At 40.6% G+C, this 23,037-nt stretch overlaps 1 protein-coding gene across 1 annotated transcript in view; it reads left to right on the top strand.

Moving 5' to 3' along the window:
* The window catches only part of cspg4 (chondroitin sulfate proteoglycan 4), a 63,517-nt gene that overhangs the window by 18,537 nt on the left and 21,943 nt on the right, over window positions 1-23,037 (top strand). The window contains exons 2-3 of the mRNA XM_080028219.1: window positions 17,093-17,256; window positions 18,363-21,917. Coding sequence (XP_079884345.1) covers window positions 17,093-17,256; window positions 18,363-21,917 — 3,719 coding nt within the window. The remainder of the gene's footprint in view (window positions 1-17,092; window positions 17,257-18,362; window positions 21,918-23,037) is intronic.

The raw sequence follows: 23,037 nt of genomic DNA, 5'->3' as shown, positions 1-23,037 counted from the left end.
ATTTATCTGTTCATCAAAAGTTAGAAATGTAATAGAGAATGTGTTTTATTTGAGGACATAACTGGATATTTATCATTTGTTATTTCTGATGTTTTTTGAGACAGGCTGTGAGGAGACCCCTAGACTTTTATAGCAAGTGTGTTGCCAGCTTGACAGATCATCCAGATCTGTGAAAAATCAAAAAAGCTAATCCTCAGATTTGTGTAATCATTTGCCGGCATGGGAATTTGATCTCCCTGTGAGGTATGAGATTTAATATATAGATGTTCAGACCATGTGGTGCATCACTACTCACACATATTGTATTGACATTCGTGGAGGTTTTGCTTACTTAGTTGGTAAGCAACAGTGAACACATCTGCAGATGGTTTGGGTTTGTACTGTAGGAGGGCCCCCGTCGCCATTTTTCCTCATGTTTTACAGGTGAAAGTATATCATCTTTACTTTAACGAGTCAGAAAAGAGAAGAAAAAAGTTTCTTCAGAAACTTGGGCCTCCTCCAATACGAGCCAGATGGAACATAATGTCTGATAATTCCCTTCTTGGACAAAGTTCAAGGCGTGTTTCTGCGTCCAATATTCAAGTAACAACTAATGAATCAAAATGAATGTCCCAAATACAGGTGACCACATGGGGATGCCAGCAGGAGGTCGAAAGCAGGGCATAACAGAGTAAGCCTGTCTAAAGCTTTGTAAGCCGCCCCAAAAAATCTAACCTTAAAAGGGATTATTACAATTTTCCTTTCTTTTTGATGTTTGGCTCCATGAGTGAGGTCGAGGTTTTTCTTTTACACAAGCTTAAGTGCTCCTCTGTGTCTGCTGTGAGAAGGACTTTAAAGGCACTCAAGTTTATTTCAACAACGTCATTTATTCTGTTAAAGTCCTTAATACAGACATTGTGATTTTGAATGAGCTGAGGAAGTTAGAAAGTCAACATCATCAATTGACATTGATTAAAGTCAATCCATATGAAGTCCTTCTCTTGTTTAAAGGTACACTAGCAAGTTGTTGCTTTACAATAAAAATGCAAGTTTCTTATTGAACTAATGTTACTTAAGCGGGACTACACTGCGGGGAATATCAGCAATTGCACAACGCCGGTGGATAGGGGACTTTTCTTTGCCCAGTGACAAAAACATGGATGTATTGTAGTGTCTGTGACGCCACCAATAGTTATCTGTTTGGACAAACGTTTGTAACTATTTACAATTCAGTAATATTGTGTGTATTTTTCATAGTCATGAGATTAAGACAACAAGGGAACCATGGCCAAGCTTAACCTTCCTCTCGTGTTAGGGTCGCCACCGACCCGTTTTGGTTTTCAAATGCATAAAAGAACCACTTACATTTTTTTTATTGCTTCAAAATTTCTTGACTTTGTCAGGAACCTCTATTTCAACAAAATAAAAAATAAAAAAAATGTTTCACTTAATTATAAAATGCTCTGGTGGAAATTATAACACTGGTGGTGTTAGGGTCGTTTTCGACCCGGTTATAGAATAAGATGTAAAAAACAATAACTAGAGCCAAAACTGAAATCATAAGTGCACTGTCAGCCAACACAATGACAGTCAGCTCCTCTTCCAATCATGTGAGCTCTGGGGGGGTTCTCATTTTGACTTTTTTTGCCCTTATACCTGCATAACAGCGAAACAAACAGACGGGCATATCCAGACATGTGAGGTCAATTCAGTATAGAGTTAGTGACTTGCAGAGTGCACATCTCCTATTTGCAGTATTCAAAAATGAGGAGATATACAGTGAGCCAAGTTCTGGATCATGTTTTTGGTGAAAATGGCCACTTGATTCTAAAAATAAGAGGTGTCAGGTCTGCCGAAGCACTAAGGACAGAAAGATAAACGGATGGTGCTTTACCTGCAATAAATATCACTGCAAAGAACACTTAAAGTGTTGCTTTTTGTCACACATCTGTACACACACAAATACACATGCACATAGTTTCTTTTTACTAGTTTTGGAGCTAGTAATTGATTTCGATTAGTTTGATTTGTTGATTGGTTGTTGTTTATTTGACCTTACAAATCTATATTTTGTGTTGTGACTTGTTCTGGTTTTCATTGTGTGTTTATATAATGCTGAAATAAAAGTTTTTTTGCTGTTTTCTGAAATAAATATATATGGTTCGTAATTGACCAGTAACACCATAGATGTTAAAAAGGTCAATAATATTAATATGAAAAAATAAATAAAACAAATTTAGTTAAGAAATGTGTTCTCATACCCCTCAGTAATAATCAGGTAACACAACAACCAAATATTTATTTATATGATTCTCTTGAGGTTCATTTTACAAATTTTTAAACTGAAATTGAGGCGCATACTGACAAAAAAAAGGCCCATCCGCCTACACCAAAAATATTAAAAACAATATTTTCATGGATAAGGAAGCCTAACAAGGTAACCAAGAGATGAGAAACAAACTGGATGATAGGTAATAGTTTTTAGTGTTTTTTTACAGCTGATTTCAGACACGGGTCGAAACCGACCCGCTAACACCATGGATGGTAGCAGGAAGTTAACACAGGAGGAAGGTTAAGAGTTTGTCATAACAACCATGGTTCTTTGTTGAATCCTGAAAAGACCTGTCATTCAAGTCACAACACACGTAAACATACCCTCTGCACGACCTGATATCCTCTTAATGAAACAGCCATTGTCAAAATTGTCATCTTGACACACACTTTTAAGACATAATTAGCAGCTGAGACCATCACTTCTTGTGGAAAAACATCATCAGTCTCTTAGAGTCCTCATTCATTTTCTGCATAAGACCCTCTAAGATTCAGCTTTGATGGTTGTCAATTGAATTAAACTGAAGAGCAAAATACAAACAGTCCTCCTAAACATCAGTGAGCAGCAGAAAAAGTTTAATTGAGCATCATAAGATGGTCTGAGTAATCATTTGTGGCGTCCTTTGATATAAAGCAACCGCAGACTAACTGGTAAAGACTGGATACTGCAACCAAGGTTGGATCTTTGAGTTTAAAACAATACTCCCTTTACTTCAATTTGCTACCCTTTATAGTGGACAATACTCATTCATTGTCTATACAGCTCTGAACATAAAGAAAGTGAAAGTTGACTTCCCACCACTAAAATGTGATCCATTGCATATAGTACTGTATAAGCGACCTGCAGGATTGTTAAAACAAGACATATGGCCAGGGTGCCAATGTCTGCTAAACGCCAGCATGAAAGTGAAGGACGGGACATTTTCTCCAGAAGGAACCATTAACAGTAATCGCAACACCATGACATACTTTCACTCATCCACAGGGATTAGGAGCAGAGAAGTAGACTATTTAATGAATTCATTTACATATAAAAAAAAAGGCACACAATTGTGTTCCAAGTCTGCTGGACGCTAATATACTGTATTTTATGACTGCATGTGCATTTAACAAACCGAATGGGCAATGACATTTCACAGTATGCTGACATTTAAATCCGACTGATATTGCTTCTCTGCATTAAGCTCTACTGATTGACAAATTGTAACAGCCCCATGGGAACACCATTAGGTTTCACAACATGCTTTTCCTTATTCTTCCTATAGTTTTAAATGAACTGTTGGCTAAACCCCCTGACGGCAATTGTCCAATCATAGCTTTACATTAGGGAGTGGATTTCTCTGCAGGCTCCAGTAAGAGATTGTGTTTTCGCCTGGTCCAATTTAAGACGTTCACGCTAGTGTTACTTTCAAGGCCATTAAGCATCATTAGTAATCTTCATTGTCTTGATGGATTACTGTTTATGTTACAGAAAGCCTATTCAGATCCAATACGTCCAGTGCATAGTCAGATATTAGAAATACTTCACAGTAGTAGTATTTGGTAGCCAGTCGTGGATGCAACTAATTCAGAGTTTGCAAACTCATGGGTGAATGTTAGCGGCTACTTTAACTTGAGCAACCCCAGGTGAAAAGATCTGCATTTTCTCAACTGCCTTTGATGTTGGTCAAGTCCAGGATTGCGTCAAAAAAGACAAGTCAAACTTTTCATACGTTCGATATTTGTAATTGTGATCTGTCTGGAAAACCTTTTTAACCCTCAGGGGTTGTTTTAGCTTTTTCCTACACAACGTCAAACTTTACAATGGTTGTCTGCTCTGTTTTCTCATTTCTTTTATTTTTTTGCTGCAGGGTTTTGTGAAGGCGAGCATTGATTTTAGTCGTGGGCTTTGTTTTGGTTTTCAGTCGAGACAGTGACTGTGCCTCAAGTGAGCGTTCGCCTGGAGCAGTGAATAAAAAAAACACATTCCTAACCCTACCTTTTGCCAGTGCTCAGTTACTCGCCCCTGCTGATGATCTCTCTCTCTCTCTCTCTCTGTCTCTGTCTCTCTCTCAGTCTCATTGACTATGTGTTTCAACATTTCACTCCACTAACCCTTATCTTCATCAAAGTTTGATAGCCTTGTCAATATTCACCACACAAAGCGGGCAAAAAGTCAACTATGTCCTCGATGAGATGAACAAATGTGTCCACAAATTGTCCACATTGTATGTAAAACTATGTGTAGCAATCTGGGTACAATGCACACAATCTGCCCAAGCCATCTGTGCCCATGGCATTTCTTACATGATCAAATTACTCACCCGTGTGTGGCACTTTCATCAGTATGCGTATTTGTGCCAAGGCAACATTAAGATTTGTCTACCTGACAATGGATGAAAGGTTTACAAGACGCTCCAGATTTGGATTAACAGATTCGATACAATCCACCACAATGTACACAAGTCTGAAGAACATGGCTTTGAAACATACCAGGTAAATCTTAATCCATGCCATGATGGTTCATTGATGAAGCAGCCTTAATCACAAACGCCTAGAGACGTACATGAGAAATGTATCGTGTAGAATGTTCAATCTCGTTCACTGGAACCAGATGTAAGGGCTTAAGTTCCTATCCAAGTAAACCTTTATTTACATTAGCGTTTGTAACTAAGCCATGTCAATGATTTACATCAGTTGTCTTTCCAAAAAATGCTGAAATATTTGGGCGCTGTTCAAATCAAGAATGCTTAGTCGTTATGTTCGGGAACAAAACCATGCACCATATTAGTTGGATGTAATAGACCCAAAGTTTGAGAGGGAGTGGATTCAAACTGCTGAGCATTTCATCAGTTTTCTGCAAAGCACATTGTGTTGCTTCAGTGACAGAATATTGGCGGTTTGATATTTGTTACCAAAATGGAGACATACTTCTACTGACCTCTGTCATTTTATTTTTATATAAACTGCCTTGTACAGTACCTTGGACTTTTTAGAAATAGTTCCACATAGTTTCAACAAACCTTCAATCACGTCCTTACAAACCTCTGAAGTCCTCCAACTGCCAGTCACCTAGAATTAACTGTGTAGATAATGAACAGGAATTCTAAATCTGGAAATCTAGCACCTCTGAAAATAACTCTTCCTACTTCAGTAATCTATTGCGTGATCGATGTCTGTTTGAGCTTTGAGAAGAAAAAAAAAACTTCTCTACAATACATCATAACCAACCCTGCAGTTTTTTTCCCCCCCAAGATCGTACTCTAGTCTAGATAGCCTCTGAGCATACCAGTTTCAGCTATCCTGGACAAATACTGTATCCAGTGTTATGGCCCAGATATTTTACTGGGCTATAATGTTTCACATCTCAGGACATACACCACCATACACCATTAGGTTGGTCCCGTAATTGAAAAGCAGTAGTCGAGAAGCAGTGAACCTCCAGCAATAGCTGCTCTGATCCGCTGTTGTCATCAAATTGGATGGTAGAGTATGGCAGGGAGTTTGATTTCTCCACAGTCGTCATCTGCTATTCATATGGTCATTTCAGACACAATGATGAGCTATTAGTTGTATCAGCCAAGCCCATTTGGGGGTTAAACAAAGAAAGATTCTGAGCAACTTCTCTCCGATGTAATGAAGAAATAACACTGTAATCAGTCAGAGGCAATTCGATGCATTACTCCTAATTACATCTGTTGGATTCACAGGGAAGTTGTTGGGACAACAGCCCATTCAAACGCCCAGCTCTTATTATCATCTAAATGCAAATTGATGTAATAAGGACACTGTTTGTATCTGCTGAAGCTCTGTGCAAATTTTTATTTTTTATTTAGCCTCCCAGAAGCAAGTTTCCAAGTTTCTCCGTGTCTTTTTGATCATACAGTACGTCTTTCTCTCTGAATATCTTGTCTGTCTTAATTTGAGGTTTATTTTACTCTGTCTTGGAGGCATCCCTGAGGTTCAGCGGGCTATGATGCACATCAACACGTCGCACTGTGGCTTCAAATGATGTGACTTGTGACAAAGGAGACTGTCTTCACCAGAACACCTACAGCATTGGTTGTTTGTTCAAAACCCTTGGGACAATCTCCGTTCACATTTTCATGATAAATGGCCCTTTGCAAATAATGACTGTCTTTGTCAGTAGCAAAAGGGGACTCATAGTTACTTTGTTTACCAGCACAAAATATACCTCTTAGGTTTAGACGTATGTTCCGGCCTATAATGAAACTTCATAATAGAAAAACATGGTCAGCATACACTATCAATAGCCATCCAATTTGTGTAAGTTTGACAACACAGTGTATCTTCTAAATAAGAACATATATAAGAATAAGGTTCCCCTTACTCAGTATGCCTTCCTGTCTCAAATAACATCTTTGGATGTGGAGGATGCAACTGCATACATAACTAGCGGATAACAAATACCTGGTAAAACTGTTGTAACCCTTAATTTAAAAAACTAGGACAGAAAAAACAGCTGTACAGGAAAATGGTTTAATTTGTTTACCAGCAAGGTGTAGGTTGATGCAGCCATCATAGATTACACAGTTGGACTTCTAGTGTTGCTAGAACTGTGCACAGCGCTGCTGTTGCCAAAGGGTGTGAGTTATGAACAGTCAACAGTGGCTTGTGTTAGAGGACGCATGTTGCCACGACGTCTTTCAAGGCCCACTGCGGTGTGCAGGGTGGCCGCTGTCGGTGAATGATTTGGCAGGGACTCTGAGTTTGTTTCCCCCTTGGTCAGTTTGGCCACCACATGTTTAAAACATTACCACATATGTTGTATGATTGTTTTGGACTCAAGAAAACCAGTGTTTAAGTAAAATTTGCATTATATGATGAATGCATTAATGACATGATAAGACAGATGGTACAGTTTGTTTTTAGAAAGAGAAAATTGAGATGTGAAAAAGAAGGTGACACATCTCGGAGAGTGAAAGCTAAAAAGCAGGTGTTGTTCCTCCATCATTAACACTGTTAACTTAGAAATCTTGTGCAAGACACTTACCTCCTACTGCAATTTGCATTATATGATGAATGCATTAATGACTTGATAAGACAGATGGTACAGTTTGTATTTAGAAAGAGAACATTGAGATGTGAAAAAGAAGGTGACACATCTCGGAGAGTGAAAGCTAAAAAGCAGGTGTTGTTCCTCCATCATTAACACTGTTAACTTAGAAATATTGTGACACTTACCTCCTATTGCATTGTTAGCTTCCAGGTGTGTGTATGTAACATTGTGGAGCAGGGCGTTCCTGGAAAAAGGCATTCACGCTCAGTGAATCTACTCTATTTAAAGAAAGGTTGAATAAACAAAGGACACATTCACATTTACATTGGACCAAATCCCCATTTAGTGGTCACACTTTTTTAGTACTACATACTTTGTAATAGTATGTCTATGTCATAAGTCACAATATAAAACTCAAGTATTTAACATGGTTTCTTGCCTAATTTGTTTTACAAATGAAATCGGATTTGATCAGCTCTAAAATACATGTATGTGTGGGAAAGAAGAGAGAGAAAGAAGCATGTTTCAAGTTGAGCTCCCTAAAGGGGTTCTCCCCATTTACCATCTACCACCATTTTCCACAGAAAGCAGTGCTATCCATCTTCAAGTCAGCACTTAAATAATGAAACCAAACCGTGCAAATTGTGGAAAAATGTATGTATGAGTTGGAACATTGGAGTGTTTTGTTCAAGTTCCCGGGCTTTCCATGTTATAGGTTGTTTATTTTGGGTGTACAGCTGCAGGTAGAGAGAGAGAGAGTAGGATAGAAAAGTGTGTTGTGGGATCGGAGAGATACTTCTCCTGAATGAGAACTGAGCTATTGAAGGAAAGAAAAGTGGCTGGATGGGCTGGGTGGACCAGGGCGTGCCTCCTCAACAGTAGCCTGGTGGAAAACAGTTGTGTGAATGGCGGGAGACGGTGGGCTGACTCAGCCAGCAGGCTTTGGAGGAATGACTGTTAGGTTGTGAGACGTCTAACTCATGATGGAGAGACCGTGTGTGTGTGTGTGTGTGTGTGTGTGTGTGTGTGTGTGTGTGTGTGTGTGTGTGTGTGTGTGTGTGTGTGTGTTCATAGCCACTAATATGTGCTCGGGTGCGTTTGGGTGTTTATGTTTGAACCATGTACTTCTGTCTTTGGGCGTGTGCACTGGAATGGTTAGGAGTAACGCCGGTCTATGGAAGGGATTGAGCGTAAGCATCTGGATAAAGCATTTCTCTGGCCCTAAATTCAGTGGAGTGAAGCACGAGAGATGTGTCTCCGGGGTCTAGGGGGAAGGGTTGAGATGGTGTGGGGTAGGGGGGCTCAGACTGAGCTGCACAGGGTCAGTCTGGTGGTGTGTGCCTTCAGCTGGTTCTCATTATGGGACTAATGTGACGCTCTGATCTCAAACACACACTGACTTTGCAGACCCAGGTTGAAGCCGGATATGGGTTTTCGGAGGCCCCCTTCACTGCAGCTTCTGTATCACAGTTTCCGTCGTTGGGAGCACAGCGAGACTGGGGGGCCCCATTTATAGAAAAGCCTAACTATTAAACCTGCTCATGGAAAAGTGTGTAGCCATGAAAGTTGAAACTGATGTGACAAGGGGTCTGCGACATATCAGTATGAAGTTTAAATGAGGTGAGACGTGGGATACGTGTATTTTTTATTTTAATTTTTGGTTGGTTTGTTTTGTTGACTGAGTTGGTAGGAATATGCCTGTAAAGTGTGAAGCAGATCAGATGAATGGAGGAACACATCGTGAGCAACACAATGGACACAAAAACACACAGGCGTCCTTTTTACCTCAACATAATTATATAATTAAGTCCATTTTAGGAGCTATTTTTGTTAATTGAGTGCATTCATAAAGCAATTTGCTACTTTGGCAGACAAAGGTATTCACAAATTACCTCTCATTCACCTATTCACACATGCACCAATGGCAGTGGAGCTTTAACGTGAGGCGCTGAGGAACCTTGAGTTTTGCTTCTGAAAACACTCATGTGACATGTGGATTAAACCATATGATTGGTGGACAACCCAAGCAATCTTATATTTGTCCAAGTACCCAGTATTGCCATAGTATTGCTACCAAAACGATGGGCTAAGAAATCAGAATTATACAGAACTGTACACAAAAGCCATAAATATTCAATCATTTTTTGATGAATGAGACCTTACTGAGCGACAAAGACAAAAATGGATGACGAGAGAGTCAGTTAATTTATGATATATGTCTGGGAAACATTTGGAGCCTCTAAAAAATACAAGTCCAACCGAAACCCCAACTCTATAAAGTCTTCCCCTGTGAGTTTATTTTTTTGGGATCCAGGTATCAGGTCTCTTCCCCTGTGCTGACGTTTAAATGAAATGATTAATGAGAGTGAAACGCTACTCAGCAAAGTTTTTTTCCAGACGACTGAAAAGCCAATGTCATGCTGATAATTAGTAGTGGAGTGACTGATGCCTTTGCTCGTACTCAAAACTGCAGTCATAGGGGCAAGACTGAATGGAGCTATTGATATATCAGAAATTAAACATGCACACGTACCTTTTCATAAAAAATTTAAAAAGTGAGATGCTGGAAATTCATGAGACCACACCATAGTGCTTTGAAGTAGCCTATTATGATTCATAGATAAAACCCTGACAGTGTACCAGTCGTATCATGAAAGCATTACATTCAACAGAATAACTGAGGGCAAAAAACTTTAGGAGTGAATATGGTGGAGTGTCTGAGTCACCGCACAGGGAAACGGGTCACATCAAGAATATGTTACGTCAAAGCTGGAAAACCCCAAACTAAAAGAATACAGTCCTCAAAGTGTACATTTGTGCTCTTTTTATTGCTCTTAAAGGAAAAGTTTGACAATTTTGGGAAATACACTTTATTCTGCCAAGAGTTGGAAGAGAAGACCAGTAGCACTCCCAAATGTGCACTAAGTATGGAGCCTGAAGGCGATTAGTGAAGCTTTCTTTGCTTGGCCACTGTTCTCCATGAAAAGTTTCCGCATGTAACTCCCTGTAAAACTAGCCTATTGACATTTCTGTTATGTAAGGATTGCACAAACTGGATCCGACACAAGTTTTTTTGGTGTGTTGATAGATGTAGTTTTGAACTTTTAACAGAGCCAAGCAAGTTATTTCCCCCATGTTTCTAGTGTGTATGCTATTGTTAGCTAAGCTAAACACATCATGTATCTAACTATACAGAGATGAGTGTGTTACTGATGTTCTCATATTTCATTTTTTAATAAGAACACAAAAAAGTTCATACGCTCCGAAAAAGTTTATTTTTCTATAAAGTAGAAGAGGAAGTGAACAGGTGATAAAGAGTGGTAGAAGACCTTAAACCAAGCTGCATGGTGGGAAAAGGAAGGCTTCAAACTGGTGGCCTGAAATAACCAACATTAAAATAATTGTACTAATCAGTGGACGTAGCAACAGAGCACAGAGTCTCTTTGTTCCATTTCTTGTTGACATTGTTAGAGACTCAAGTGGCTGTACAATACTTAACTGCTGTCTAATTTCCTTCTGCTATTACTTTAAATCATCAGTGCTGTAGTGCAAAGCCTGAGCTTTGTAGCCGCTCATGTATCACATGCAGGGATTCCAGTTTGTTCTTTCACCTTTACGCCTTTTTTTTATTGCCCTTTAATTAGATTTATCAGGACAAGTCTGGTTTAAAGGTGTAGAAGCACGGGACACTTTGTTTTTTTTTCCTGCTAGATGAGAAATGTATCTGCGTAAAAGTGTTAAGTTTAATAGTCTGTACCTGATTGCTGTTGCTACTAGGCGACTGCTCTCTTCCTTCCTGTCCTCCTCTCTTGGCATGCGGTTCTACTCACCTTTCACTGGGTAAGATTTCACACTGGAATTCATTACCGCTGTGTTAAAATGTCCCTCAGCTCAGTCTATAAACAGTCATACTCTAGCTGAGGGGAAACAGAGAAAGTCACAGCTACATGTATAAACAATCATTTGTTGGAACGCTTCTTGTTGTACATGAGTATTTGTGTGTGTGTGTGTGTGTGTGTGTGTGTGTGTGTGTGTGTGTGTGTGCGTGTGTGTGTGTGTGTGTGTGTGTGTGTGTGTGTGTGTCTGTGTGTGTCTGTGTCTGTGTGTGTGTGTCTGTGTCTGTGTCTGTGTGTGTGTGTGTGTGTGTGTGTGTGTGTGTGTGCGTGTGCGTGTGAGCGTGCGTCTGTGTGTGTGTGTATGGGTGTAAAAAGGGTCACTTGTTGTGACGAGGGATATAGGTTTAAATAGTGTGAGGGTTGTGTTAGGGGCGGTCCGTCCTCTGATGTCACTGGGGAGGAGGGGGCTGGGGGTTATTTTAACAGGACCCACCCACTGGGACCTTGGCAGTTGATGGCTTCCGTAGCTTGGCTGAGTTCGACACAGAGGAAGGTTTTGTATGAGCCAGTCATAAACCACAGCAGAGCCCCTGAGTCACTACAATGCTTCTGTTCACGTCTGTGTTTGCCTTACAATGTCGTTCGGTGAGTGAGATCATCAGTCCGAGGTCATTATGACCAGCGAGACTTTTAGTTGAGTGTGATGGGCCAAAAAAACTGTGAACTCGCCACACGCCTTATTTGGCAGGAATATTGAAGTTGGGGGAAAAAGATGTTTACTTTGCGGCTGAAGCTCGGCTTGAATATTCGACAATGTCCCATTGTGTAGGCTACTTCTGAAGTTGCACAATATTTCTTTGTCCGCTGTTACCTTGAGGTACACTATATAAGTTAACAAGAAACTGAAATGTGGAAATGTAATGGCAGCGGTGCGAGAGAGAGTACAGACCGCCAAGAAGAGGTCACGGCGCGTTTCCGAAGTGTAGAACAATGATAATACATGATTTGATTGGATGTTGTCTGGTCTTCTGCTACTCCAATCTTTCAGCACTTTGTCCCCTACTGATTACTTATTCTTAATCTCATCTCATTCCCAGTGATGGAGGAAGAAAATGGCTGCAGATACAAAAACTTTTTTTTCACAAAGTCAGTTGTCCTCAACAAAACAAACCTGTCAAATAGAGAAAGGACCTTACTTCTTTTCTTTATCCCTCCAATGACAATGTGCTTCTCCTATTCATTCTCTGATTTTCAGAGCCCTGCTCACAATAACAGAACAAACCCAGACTACACTGAGTCTTTCACATCCTCCCTTTTTTCACAGGTCCATTTTTCCTAAACCGAAATTACATTACCCTACCATTCTGCTTTCACAGGCAAAGGTCATAATTTTTCGTTGCTGCCGCCACCCCTTGTCTGTTGTGTAAGTGCGAGTTTTACAGGGAGAGAGAGTCTGAAAAGTTTTAATTATTGCCAGGGAGGAGGCCGCCCGCAGAGGCTCCACAAGCCTGTTTTTTATTGTATTGTACCTTTTCAGTGTGGCTGGCATTGGAGTGTCTCAGAGGGATGCAGAGGTAGATGGGGATTTAGAAAGGGCGACTAAAATGATGATGTGTTTGCTTTCACACTGACACAGTGCTGTCTGAGAAATGGCTCTATAAAGCCTGTAAAAGTGTGTCCCTGGTGACTTCTGAAAAGTCAGCGGGGAAGGAGGGGGACCTTATAAAGCAGGGCTGTCAAAGTATGTAGAGTTGTGGCTCTGCTCTCCTCTGTTTAACAGCGCTGGAGTCAACAGTATATTCTTAAACAGACTGCTGTATTCAGACTCAGGTCTGTAAACACGCTGCACCAACATGATCACTTCCTTTCAAGAGAAGCTCTTGTGCTTTGATCGGTGGTGACATGTTTGTTCAAACATTTGCTTTCTAGTTCGAGGGAAACTAAAGAAAGGCATTAGCTGTGATTGTTTCACGAATACATTCCGTGGGAAAATTTTTTTTCATAATGTTGCCAGAAAATGCATCTCCAGTGACATTGAATATGTCTCAAGACGCATCTGCTGTTTCAAATTATGGGTTTATTCTGTAGGCATAATTTATGGGAGACTCTCTGACGCTGGTATTTCAACAGAAAGTCCCAACACAAACAAAGTTGTGTTGTCCAACAAACAAGTCCCAAACCCCAAGGTATTCACTTTATAATTTTGCACACAGAAAAAAACAGCTAATTCTCACATTTTATAGGCTGAAGTAGAATATTTTTTACATTTTTGTTTAATAAATGAATAATTACTTCATTTTCTGACCAACTAACTGATCCAGAACTAGTATGTACAACTACTGATTTGATATAATAATCAAAAGTTTCTAGCAGTAGATAGTCCACTGTGTTGCTATGTGCGGACACTAATGTTCAACACAAGCACAAGTGCTATTGACCCTTGTGAAAGATGCAATTGCTCATTATGGTAATGGCCGTGTTGCCATATGGTAAATGCAATTACATCACTTAAAGGCTCTTCAGTTCTATCTAACAACACCCTATCTTTCATATAATTATATCCGGAGGCCATTATGCCCTCTTGTAGTAGGCACAGCCCAGCATCGGAAACAAATGTCCGACACAACCACTATTTATAGTCAAGCTAACCGTGGTTTAACCATGGGTTACGCATGTAGGTGGTTTGTTTGGATTCGGGCAGTGTTGCCATGGCAAAGTTGTTGTGGAGGAACACACACTGGGTATCCTTGCTTCTGCATAACATCTTAAACAAGCACATCTTATTATTTGAAGGTAATGTGGACCGTCATGTTTATAAAATCATAGCGTTACGTGTTACTCTGCTTCTGTTTAACACAAACATTAGTCAAACCCATACAGAATAGACACTTTGTGATTTAAGTATTTTCTTTGGTGACCAGTTGAATAAGGGCATAAAGTACAGAAGCTCAAATCTTCACACTCACTTAAAAATATCACTGCAGTGACTCATTGGCATAGACAAGTCATTGGAGGACACAAAGTGGACTGAATGTCTCCCATCTTCCGACACTTGTGGTCAGTGTGTGTCTCTTCCCCGTAGCTTTTCCGGACATGTGTTGCTAGATTGAGACCAAAAGAGGATAGTGAAGAGGAGGAGGAGGAAAGGGGAAGAAAGACAACGGGGTTATTCATCCAGTGGTCTGTGAATGAGAGGAAGACTCGGTTTCTTCAGAGCATTATAGATACAAGTGCAGTCAGTCATCAAATTATAGCCATCTGCATTGGCCTTAGACCAGGATTCTGCTTGACATACAATAAAGCAGTGTGAGACGGGGTGCGGTATAGCTAAAGGGGATCAGAGACATTTCCTCTTAGGTGGTATATTCTACACACACAGACTGACACCAAGTGTGGCAGCAGCTTCACAGATACATCTCACACTGTTATGGAGCAGGGATCATCCTTTACAGATAATGATGCCTTGTCAGCAAAACTACTCAGCTAGATACCATCTACACTGAGCCCCATGTCCCTGGAAGATGAAAAATATATATTGGTGTTATGTTGAAAACAGGAGACTTTTCCTGCTTATTCAATAATTCCCTCATCCCGTATAGGTATGAGTCCCTTTTGCATACCTGCTAGACAGTGTGAACACAAGAACAGCTTAAGCTAGGGGCGTAGAGACAAAAGAAGTGTCACAGAGCAGGACATTTACACAGATAGTGTATTGAAAATGTGCTTTCCCTACAGGAAGCTTTGCCTGAGCTTTGCACAGCTTAGCTGGGGAACTAATGAATTCCAGGTCCAGGTACACTGCAGAGAGAAAGGCTTTTGTGTGTATCATTAGAAAATGGGCTGCTTTTCCTGAAGGCAACAGCAGCAAGCTGAATTTGAACCAGCAAATCCCCAGGCAGAATTGTCTTGGCATCGTTCTCTTCTTCAGCTTTTTATCCCCATGCTCAGTGAACAATCCAACAAAAGCTTGGGTTTAAGAACCATGGAGCTCATTGCGATTTTCTTTGTTAATGCAATTGCCTGAAAGAAAATATTCTGGTCCCCCATTTTTCAGTTTCAGCCTGAAGGCTCTTGTGCAATTAGTGCTATTCTTTTATTTGGAATACCTCAGACTTACCAGAAAACTCTCTGGAACTGTACCATAATAGCCTCTGGCACAGTCAGTAACAGCTAACAACAATAGCCTCTCAAAGTTACACCTTGAAAAAGGAATGATGTGCAACTGTTATAAATCCATTGAATTCAGTAACACAAATTACATATGCATGTTCCTGTTGTCTTAGTTTTACTGTTTGTTTGTCATTATCCACACCTCAATATTGGACTACAAAGTTCAACATGTAGTAATGTCAAAAACTATTTCCTGTGATATTTATCTTTGAGAGCCACCACACTGGCATGTGTTTGGCAGCAGGAGAACGGTGCTGTGCAGCAGTGTATCATCAAAAGTCTCTGTGTATTCTGCCCTGTGCTGAGACCCTTCATCACTGACTTTGTTCATGACAGAGCGGCCTTGGAACCAAAAGCAAACGCCTCCCAGTGAAATCACAAACACACAGGCTGCAAAAAAAATACAAAATATTTTTCCTTTTTTTCCTTGCTGATATCAATCTGATTGTCTTTCTTCAAATTCCCGGTGATTGCTACAGATCTGGGATGCAGGGTTTTGTTTAACAGGAGGAGAAACCAAAGGACACATGTAGCCTTCAGTGTTATGAAGTTGGCAACGTAGATACAACACAGACACAAGCTGCCCTTTAAAAGGCACAAATAAACGCATTCTCTCCGACACGCACGGACAACTTCGAACATAGTTCGTAGGAACATTTCCCATATATAGCTATGAATGTTAATTTTAAGTGTTGTATTTTTGCCTTTTCTGTATTCTAGCTCAGCCGTGACAGTTATGTTATTTTGTGAGAGTCCACCGTTTTATGACTACTGGATGCTACGGGTGATTTAGTTGGAATATTCTGGCCTTCATGATCTCATAGGAATGTTCTATCTTTGACACAGAAATGTCTCTCTCTGCTTTTCCAAATATTTCAAAGCATTAGCAACTTGGGATCAGAAGACTGCCTTCTTCATATCCAATGAGTTTTTGTCGAACTATCAGCCCAATGAGAGCTAGTGGGCGGCAAATGGAAAGACCCTTCTCTGTATCTCTTGGCTGAGGCCGTGGAAAACCCATTCTGAGGAAACGGGATCTTGGAGGTGGTCCAGTTTAATTTGAGAGCATGTGCACTGGGATGTAATTGACTTCCTCCGTAGTTTACATTTTGTCGAAGGCTTCAGAGAGCACGGTCCAAGCAGGTGGCTGCATTTGCATATCATTGGAAATGAGAGAGCTCAGGCCTGGGAAATCCTGCGAATCCAAGACTCTATATGCCCGGAAAACCTCCGCAGGGGTAATGACTGATGTCTCAGTGAGAGAATCCCTTTGAGGTTTGAGGAGATCCTCTTTAGCCAGGAGCAGCTGGGGCACACCTGATGATATAGAAATCAGTCCAGAGCAAGTTGCTCTGTAGCGTGGGATTCAGGAAAAGGCTCATCTAATTGTTCCAAACTTCCACATGAGTATTTACAGCTTTGTCATCGAGCTGTTGTAGGATGAGTCAATAGCAACCTATGCAGGTGTCTTTTTGTCTTATGTGAGCCTGTGTGGTGAGCCATTGTATGTCGCCACAGTATACAGAATGCAAGTGGCAAAATAAGGCTCTTTAATATTAGGTACAAGAATGTGTTTCTTTCCTGTCTAAATGACATAAAAAGACATACATGGCACTCGTCTCTTTATTTTAAACGTGCACAGTCACAAAATATGTTTATATTCTTGCTAAATAAATGGTTGAATAAACAGTAAAAAAAAATAAAAATAAAAAAAAGTATGCATCGGATTCTCTCTTCCTTAACTTTATATGTTCTGTCTTTTTTTCACTCTTCACAGAATCCTACTTTGGGGACAGCTTCTGCAGTCTACAAGCCTTCCAAGATGTCTCCACCTTCCACCTGTCATTACAGATCAAGACCAGTCGGCGAAGTGGACTGCTGTTACTTGCTGCAGGGATGGAGGACTACTTGTTTCTTGAGCTCCAAAATGGGAAGATACAGGTGAATAGTTAACAAAATGGAGGAGGCTGAAATATTCTTAGACATAAGATAAGATACTGTAAGTTGGTGTTTAATTTTTTTTTATAAAAAGTGAGTCAATGATGCTACATATTTTTCTTTACAGGAGAAGTGAGTTCAAAACTTAAAAAATTAACTAGAGTGCTAATATGTATTTAAATGTAACGGTAAAGCAAATCCCTTTTAATATGTTCTTACTTACCAATGTAGTATGTGAATAGCATCTGAAAAATGTGGCTTGAAAATAGTGTCATGTGAAAATAGTGTCACGTAATTGATTTGATTTTCCTGCTGTCTACTCTGCCGGTCTCATTTGCATGAGAAACAGTGTAATTTTACATCTATAATTAATCGATTGACAGCTTCATAAATTAGCAGAATTAGCATCAGGTGTGCTATCATAGAGATTCATACCGATTTTCCCCAGAAAGAACAATATCTCTGCATTTTTAAATGAAGTCTAAGGCTGGGTATAATAAAGGGATATAATACTTTTAACCGTCTTTTTCATTCTGTTCCTAAGATTTATATTAGATGCACTGACAAAAAAAAGGAGTATCCGTCATGCATCTTTTTTTACTTTATTTAAGCAAAACTCAGATCTCTGATTTTATCAATGACACTTCTTGGTTCATATTTAAAACATAACCTAGTCAACCTTGTGAGTGTACCTGAGAAATGTTTCTGAGGTTGTAGATACACTGTACAGATCATTAATGTTAATTATGCAATTAAATTAAGTGTTTCATGAGTCAACGAATAAACATGGCATATGTGGTAAGCGAAAGGTTCCAGAAATACAGTGGTTATGAGATAAGATGAGAGTATTTGGGTTGATATTTGTGAATTCCATTTTCAGGTTCATAAATAATAAGAGGACTGTATAATGATGGTATAAGTTTTGGTGTTTGGTTAATTTTAAGGAAGACATTCTATTTAAACATTAACCATTAATCCTTTCCCTGTGCTACACATTGTCATATAATGACTTTACCAATCAAAACATCTTTATTAATACCCCAAATGCCAGAATACAGGTTTATAATTAATGATTTTGAAACAAATATTATTTTTTTGTTTTTCTATAGGCTCGAATGAACTTGGGGGCTGGCGAAGTTACACTGTCCTCATCCCAAGGAGTACAGCTGAACAACCTTCTGGACCACAAAATCTCACTCACACTAGAAGATAGCAAACTCACCATGACAATTGATGAGCTCTTCTCAACTTATGTTCCTGTGGATGACGATGGGGAACAGCTCAATATTGACCTGGGCATTTGGATTGGAGGCACAGGAGAGCTGGAAGCTCCTTACCTCAGCAATGCTATCCCCCCTTTCCGTGGCTGCATGACTCAGGTCAAATTTGAATCCCATCAGTTTGATATTCTCAGCACAGCGTTCAAACAATGCCATGACACAAAGGAATCCTGCAGCAGTGAGTTCGAAGCTGGTGATGGGGAGGCAACTAGTTTCAGCACTCCTGATTCCTTTATGTCCTTCCCCACCTGGAGTGGATCTAGTGGTGCTCCAAGGGTGATAGAGCTCCTAATGAAAACCACCATTGAGGATGCGTTGCTTGTCTTCCACCCTGGCCGGGAGTCAGACTTCATTGCTGTTGGTGTTGTGAAAGGCCATCTGAAAGGATTGCTTGACCTCGGCGATGGCATGAAGGTACTGGAGAATTCCCATGTGCAATTGGATGATGATCAGTGGCACAGAGTCAGAGTTCAGGTCAGTCAGGATTCTTTCGTCATTAATGTGGACAGTCAGTCTTCCTCGATGCCCCTTGACTCGTCACAAAAACTGGACTTGGTTGGAAACTTGTATTTAGGAGGCATCCAGGGGAAAATGAAGGAGGTCTTTCGTGAGAGTGGGTCCTTAAGTCGTGCAGAGGAGGAAATAACGGCTGAATCCTTCATCGGTTGTTTGGGGGAAATCAAAGTGAATCAGAAGGATAGAAGCCTGCAGGATGCCCTGGTGACCAAAGATGTCCATGTAAAATGTGAAGGAGAGGACTATGACTACTCAAGTTACTATGATTCTGAAGCAACTACAACTTCTCCACCTGTTCGCATTCGATATGTTAATATGGACTTAAATGAACAGCATTGCTACCCAACAGACGACATGCCAGAGATATTCAAAAATGTAAGAAAACTCCTTGATGTGACCCCATTGCTTGTGCCTGAAGGTGGGGAAGTTTTTCTTGACATCAACCACATAAGTCCTACATTTGATCTCAGTGCTGCAGGAATACGTCAGTCGGAGATTATCTTTACTCTCCAGAATGATCCCTGGTATGGCTTGCTTGATATAGATACTAACACAAAACGGACACAAAAGTTTACTCTTCTTGATGTTGTCAATAAGAGAATTAAGTATATGCATGACGGAAATGAAAGGCATGCAGATCAAATTCAGCTCCAGGTGGTTGCTAACAGTAACGACTACCTTCCAGAATGTTTAAAAACTCAGCATGAGTATGTGCTTCCAATTGAAATTCTTCCTGTCAATGATATACCACAACTTGGTGGAGGAGAAATCACCATCACAGAAAACGGCAGGACTCGTTTGAGTCCAAGCCTTATTAAAATAACGGACTCTGATACCCGCTGTGATGAATTAGTAGTTACTGTAACCTCTGAGCCTTCCATGGAAGTTGGTTACCTGGAAAACGGTCAGCAGCCAGGGAAAAGCATCTCGGAGTTCACTTGCAGGGAGCTGAAAGATGGAAATATCTACTTTGTGCACAGAGGTGGTAGTGGTGCTGGAATTACCTTGGAGGTGTCTGATGGCCAGTCAGTAAGCCATTCAACTACTTTTCAGTTTTCCGTTGCACAGCCACATATGACTATTGTCACCAACACTGGCCATTTCTTGTCTCAAGGAAGCAACACATCCATCAGCGTTCAAAATCTGGCTGTCCTCGCTCATCCTCGTAATGGAGATATTATGTATAACATCACACAACCTCTGATGTTCGGAGAACTACAGATAATGACAAGTGATAGAATGTACAAGCAGGTAACAACTTTCCATCAATCAGATCTGGATCAAGACCGCCTTAGATATGTCAGCACAGACTCTAATGATCAAGATGATGTTGTGGTCGAACGGATTCAATTTGACGTCCACCTGGGCCAGTTCTCCCTCTGGAACAACACCTTCTTAGTCAAGATCACCCCAGCACAAGTCAAGGTTTCTAACATGGTTGCATTGGAGATTCAGGCAGGTGAGGAGCAAACAATCGGAGTCTCAGAGCTTCAAGCTGAGATAAAAGGAAAAAACCCAGATCCACAAACTGTAAAATATGTCCTTGTCAAGCCTCCAACACTCGGTAGTCTCCAGTTGTTGGACAGAGAAATGGCTGAGGGTGACATTTTCACACAGAAGGACCTTTTGGACAGTACTGTTAGCTACAGAGTGCGTGTTCAAAGAGCTGTGGATAGCATAGACCAATTCCAGTTCAGAGTCCTTGCTGATGATCAATATTCCCCTCTATACACCTTCCCCATTAACATCCTCGCCGATGCAGATGCTCCTGTTTTGACCAACGAGAGGCTGGTGGTCTTGCAGGGTGGTGAAGATACTCTGAACAAGAATTATCTTTGGATACAGTCTCCAGATACTACAGATTTTGTATACCATGTCATTCAAGAACCAAAACATGGACGACTGATAAGGGACTCCCCACCTGGGCAGCCTAGATTTGAGGGGGCAATTAGAGTATTCAGCAATGAAGACCTCCTGCTTGACAGACTTATTTACAAACATGACGGCTCCAAGACGAGCAGCGATGAATTTTATTTCTCAGCAGCTGATCAAGGAGCGGAAGGTTCAGATGATCAGGCAACATTGAGTGGTGTTTTCAGAATATCTATCCAATCAAAGAATGAGCATTCTCCTGTGAGGGTTGTGGATAAAGTATTCAATGTAGTCCGCCATGGTCAGCGCCTGCTAACAACTGATATCATCCAGTTTAAGGATGACGACTCAGGTTTCAATGACACCCAAATTGTCTACGCTCGTGAGGGAATCCTCTCGGGTAATATTGTCTCAACATTTAATCCTTCACAACCCCTTTACCGTTTCACACAAGCCGACGTGAGAGATAAGAAAATCCTCTTTATTCACCACGGAGCAGACCGGGAACGCTTCCCACTGCAGGTGTCAGATGGCTTCCACAAGACCACTACGCTGCTTGAGATCCAAGCAGCTGAGCCCTACCTGCGAGTAGTAAACAACACCATAATTGTCATCGACCATGGAAGCACCAAGACCCTTAACACCAGCCTGTTGAGCGCTGATTCCAACATGGACATCAGAGACGACAGTGAGATCAAATTCCAGGTTACATCACCACCCAGTGATGGCAGGATTATTGTGAGTGGCATAGAGGCTTCAGTTTTCACACAGGAAGACCTGAAAAAGGGTGTTGTGTCATATGAGCATAATTATGAGAGTCTGAGGTCCAAGGATTCCTTCAGCTTCATCGTCCAAGCAAGAGGTCATTCTCAAGATGGTTTATTCAGGATTAAAATATTTAAGCAAGGCTACCTCTCTGAGCCTGAGGTGGTTACCAATGAAGTCATCATTTCCTATGAGGGAGAGCACACCATAATCAACCAGGATACTCTCAAGGTAACGTTTACTAAGTCTTAGAACACAGTATAATGAGAATTTTTTTTGTTTGTTTTACGAAAAATGGTTTTGGGGATCTCCAGCTTTAGTACAGTTAATAAGTAATTAACATGTACAGTTTGGCAATGATCATGTGAGAGCATTGTCTTCAAGTGTTTTCAAGTTTATTTTTTCTTCCAAAAATACAATTTTCAAATGACTCATTTAATCATTCTGAAGCCTTTTTGTAACCCTGTCCCTGATCTACATTATAACCACATGAAAGCAGGGCTAAATATGAAAGTACAGTTGCTGCTTTTAATCTAGTTTTTGAACTAAATTACAGTCTATTAAGTGTGGAAAACAGAGCACTAAGTATCCCCTGAGGAGCTTCCTGAAGCCCACTGTAATTTATAGGATGAGCCTGCTTGCACTTCATCTTGAACGCAATTAATGAGCTTTAGCACTTTCATAAAATATTCTCTGTATGTATGTCTTGACTTTTAAAATAATGTGGTACTTTTCTAAAAGAGATGTTTTACTTATCTTAAACTTCATTTTCACTCGATTGCACACATTTTAAATCTGCAGTAGGCCTAGACTAGAGCGGAACCTTGACACCTAGTACACATACTGGCCCTCATTTATCAACCTTGCGTAGACCAGAAATTTGGGTGTACGTACATTTCCACGCAAACCTCGGCATTTATCAATATGGACGTGAGCGTAGGATACGCTCAAATCCCACGCCAGCTCTCAGCTCGTGTACGCAAGTTTGTAAACAGCATGGACTCGCAGTGCAGGCTGTGCCGGGTAGCCGATGACTTTGTTGGACAATTATTAGAAGATAATACAAATGCAGTGTTTGCTCAGACCGAAATAAAGATATTAATCACTTAAAAATGTGCAGCTTATGGTGTGCAACTGAGTAGGAGCACTGATTCAATAGTGCACACACCGGCCACTTAGGAGCGCTGCATGGGACTACGTAAGGGCAGTTGTCTCCGTCTGGAGCAGCTGGGGGGACACTGAGGCACGGGGGCTGCATTCATTCAAAATGTTAGCCACAGTATTAAATGTAGTAGGCCTACACTGCTCTTTATGATAAAAAATATATACGGCGCGACATTCAGCTAAACAT

Source organism: Ammodytes marinus (genome assembly GCF_949987685.1).
Source record: "Ammodytes marinus genome assembly, chromosome: 5".
In the NCBI taxonomy this organism is placed as follows: Eukaryota; Metazoa; Chordata; class Actinopteri; order Uranoscopiformes; family Ammodytidae; genus Ammodytes; species Ammodytes marinus.
The sequence above is the reverse complement of the archived record's forward strand: the minus strand, read 5'-3'. Positions and strand labels throughout refer to the sequence as shown.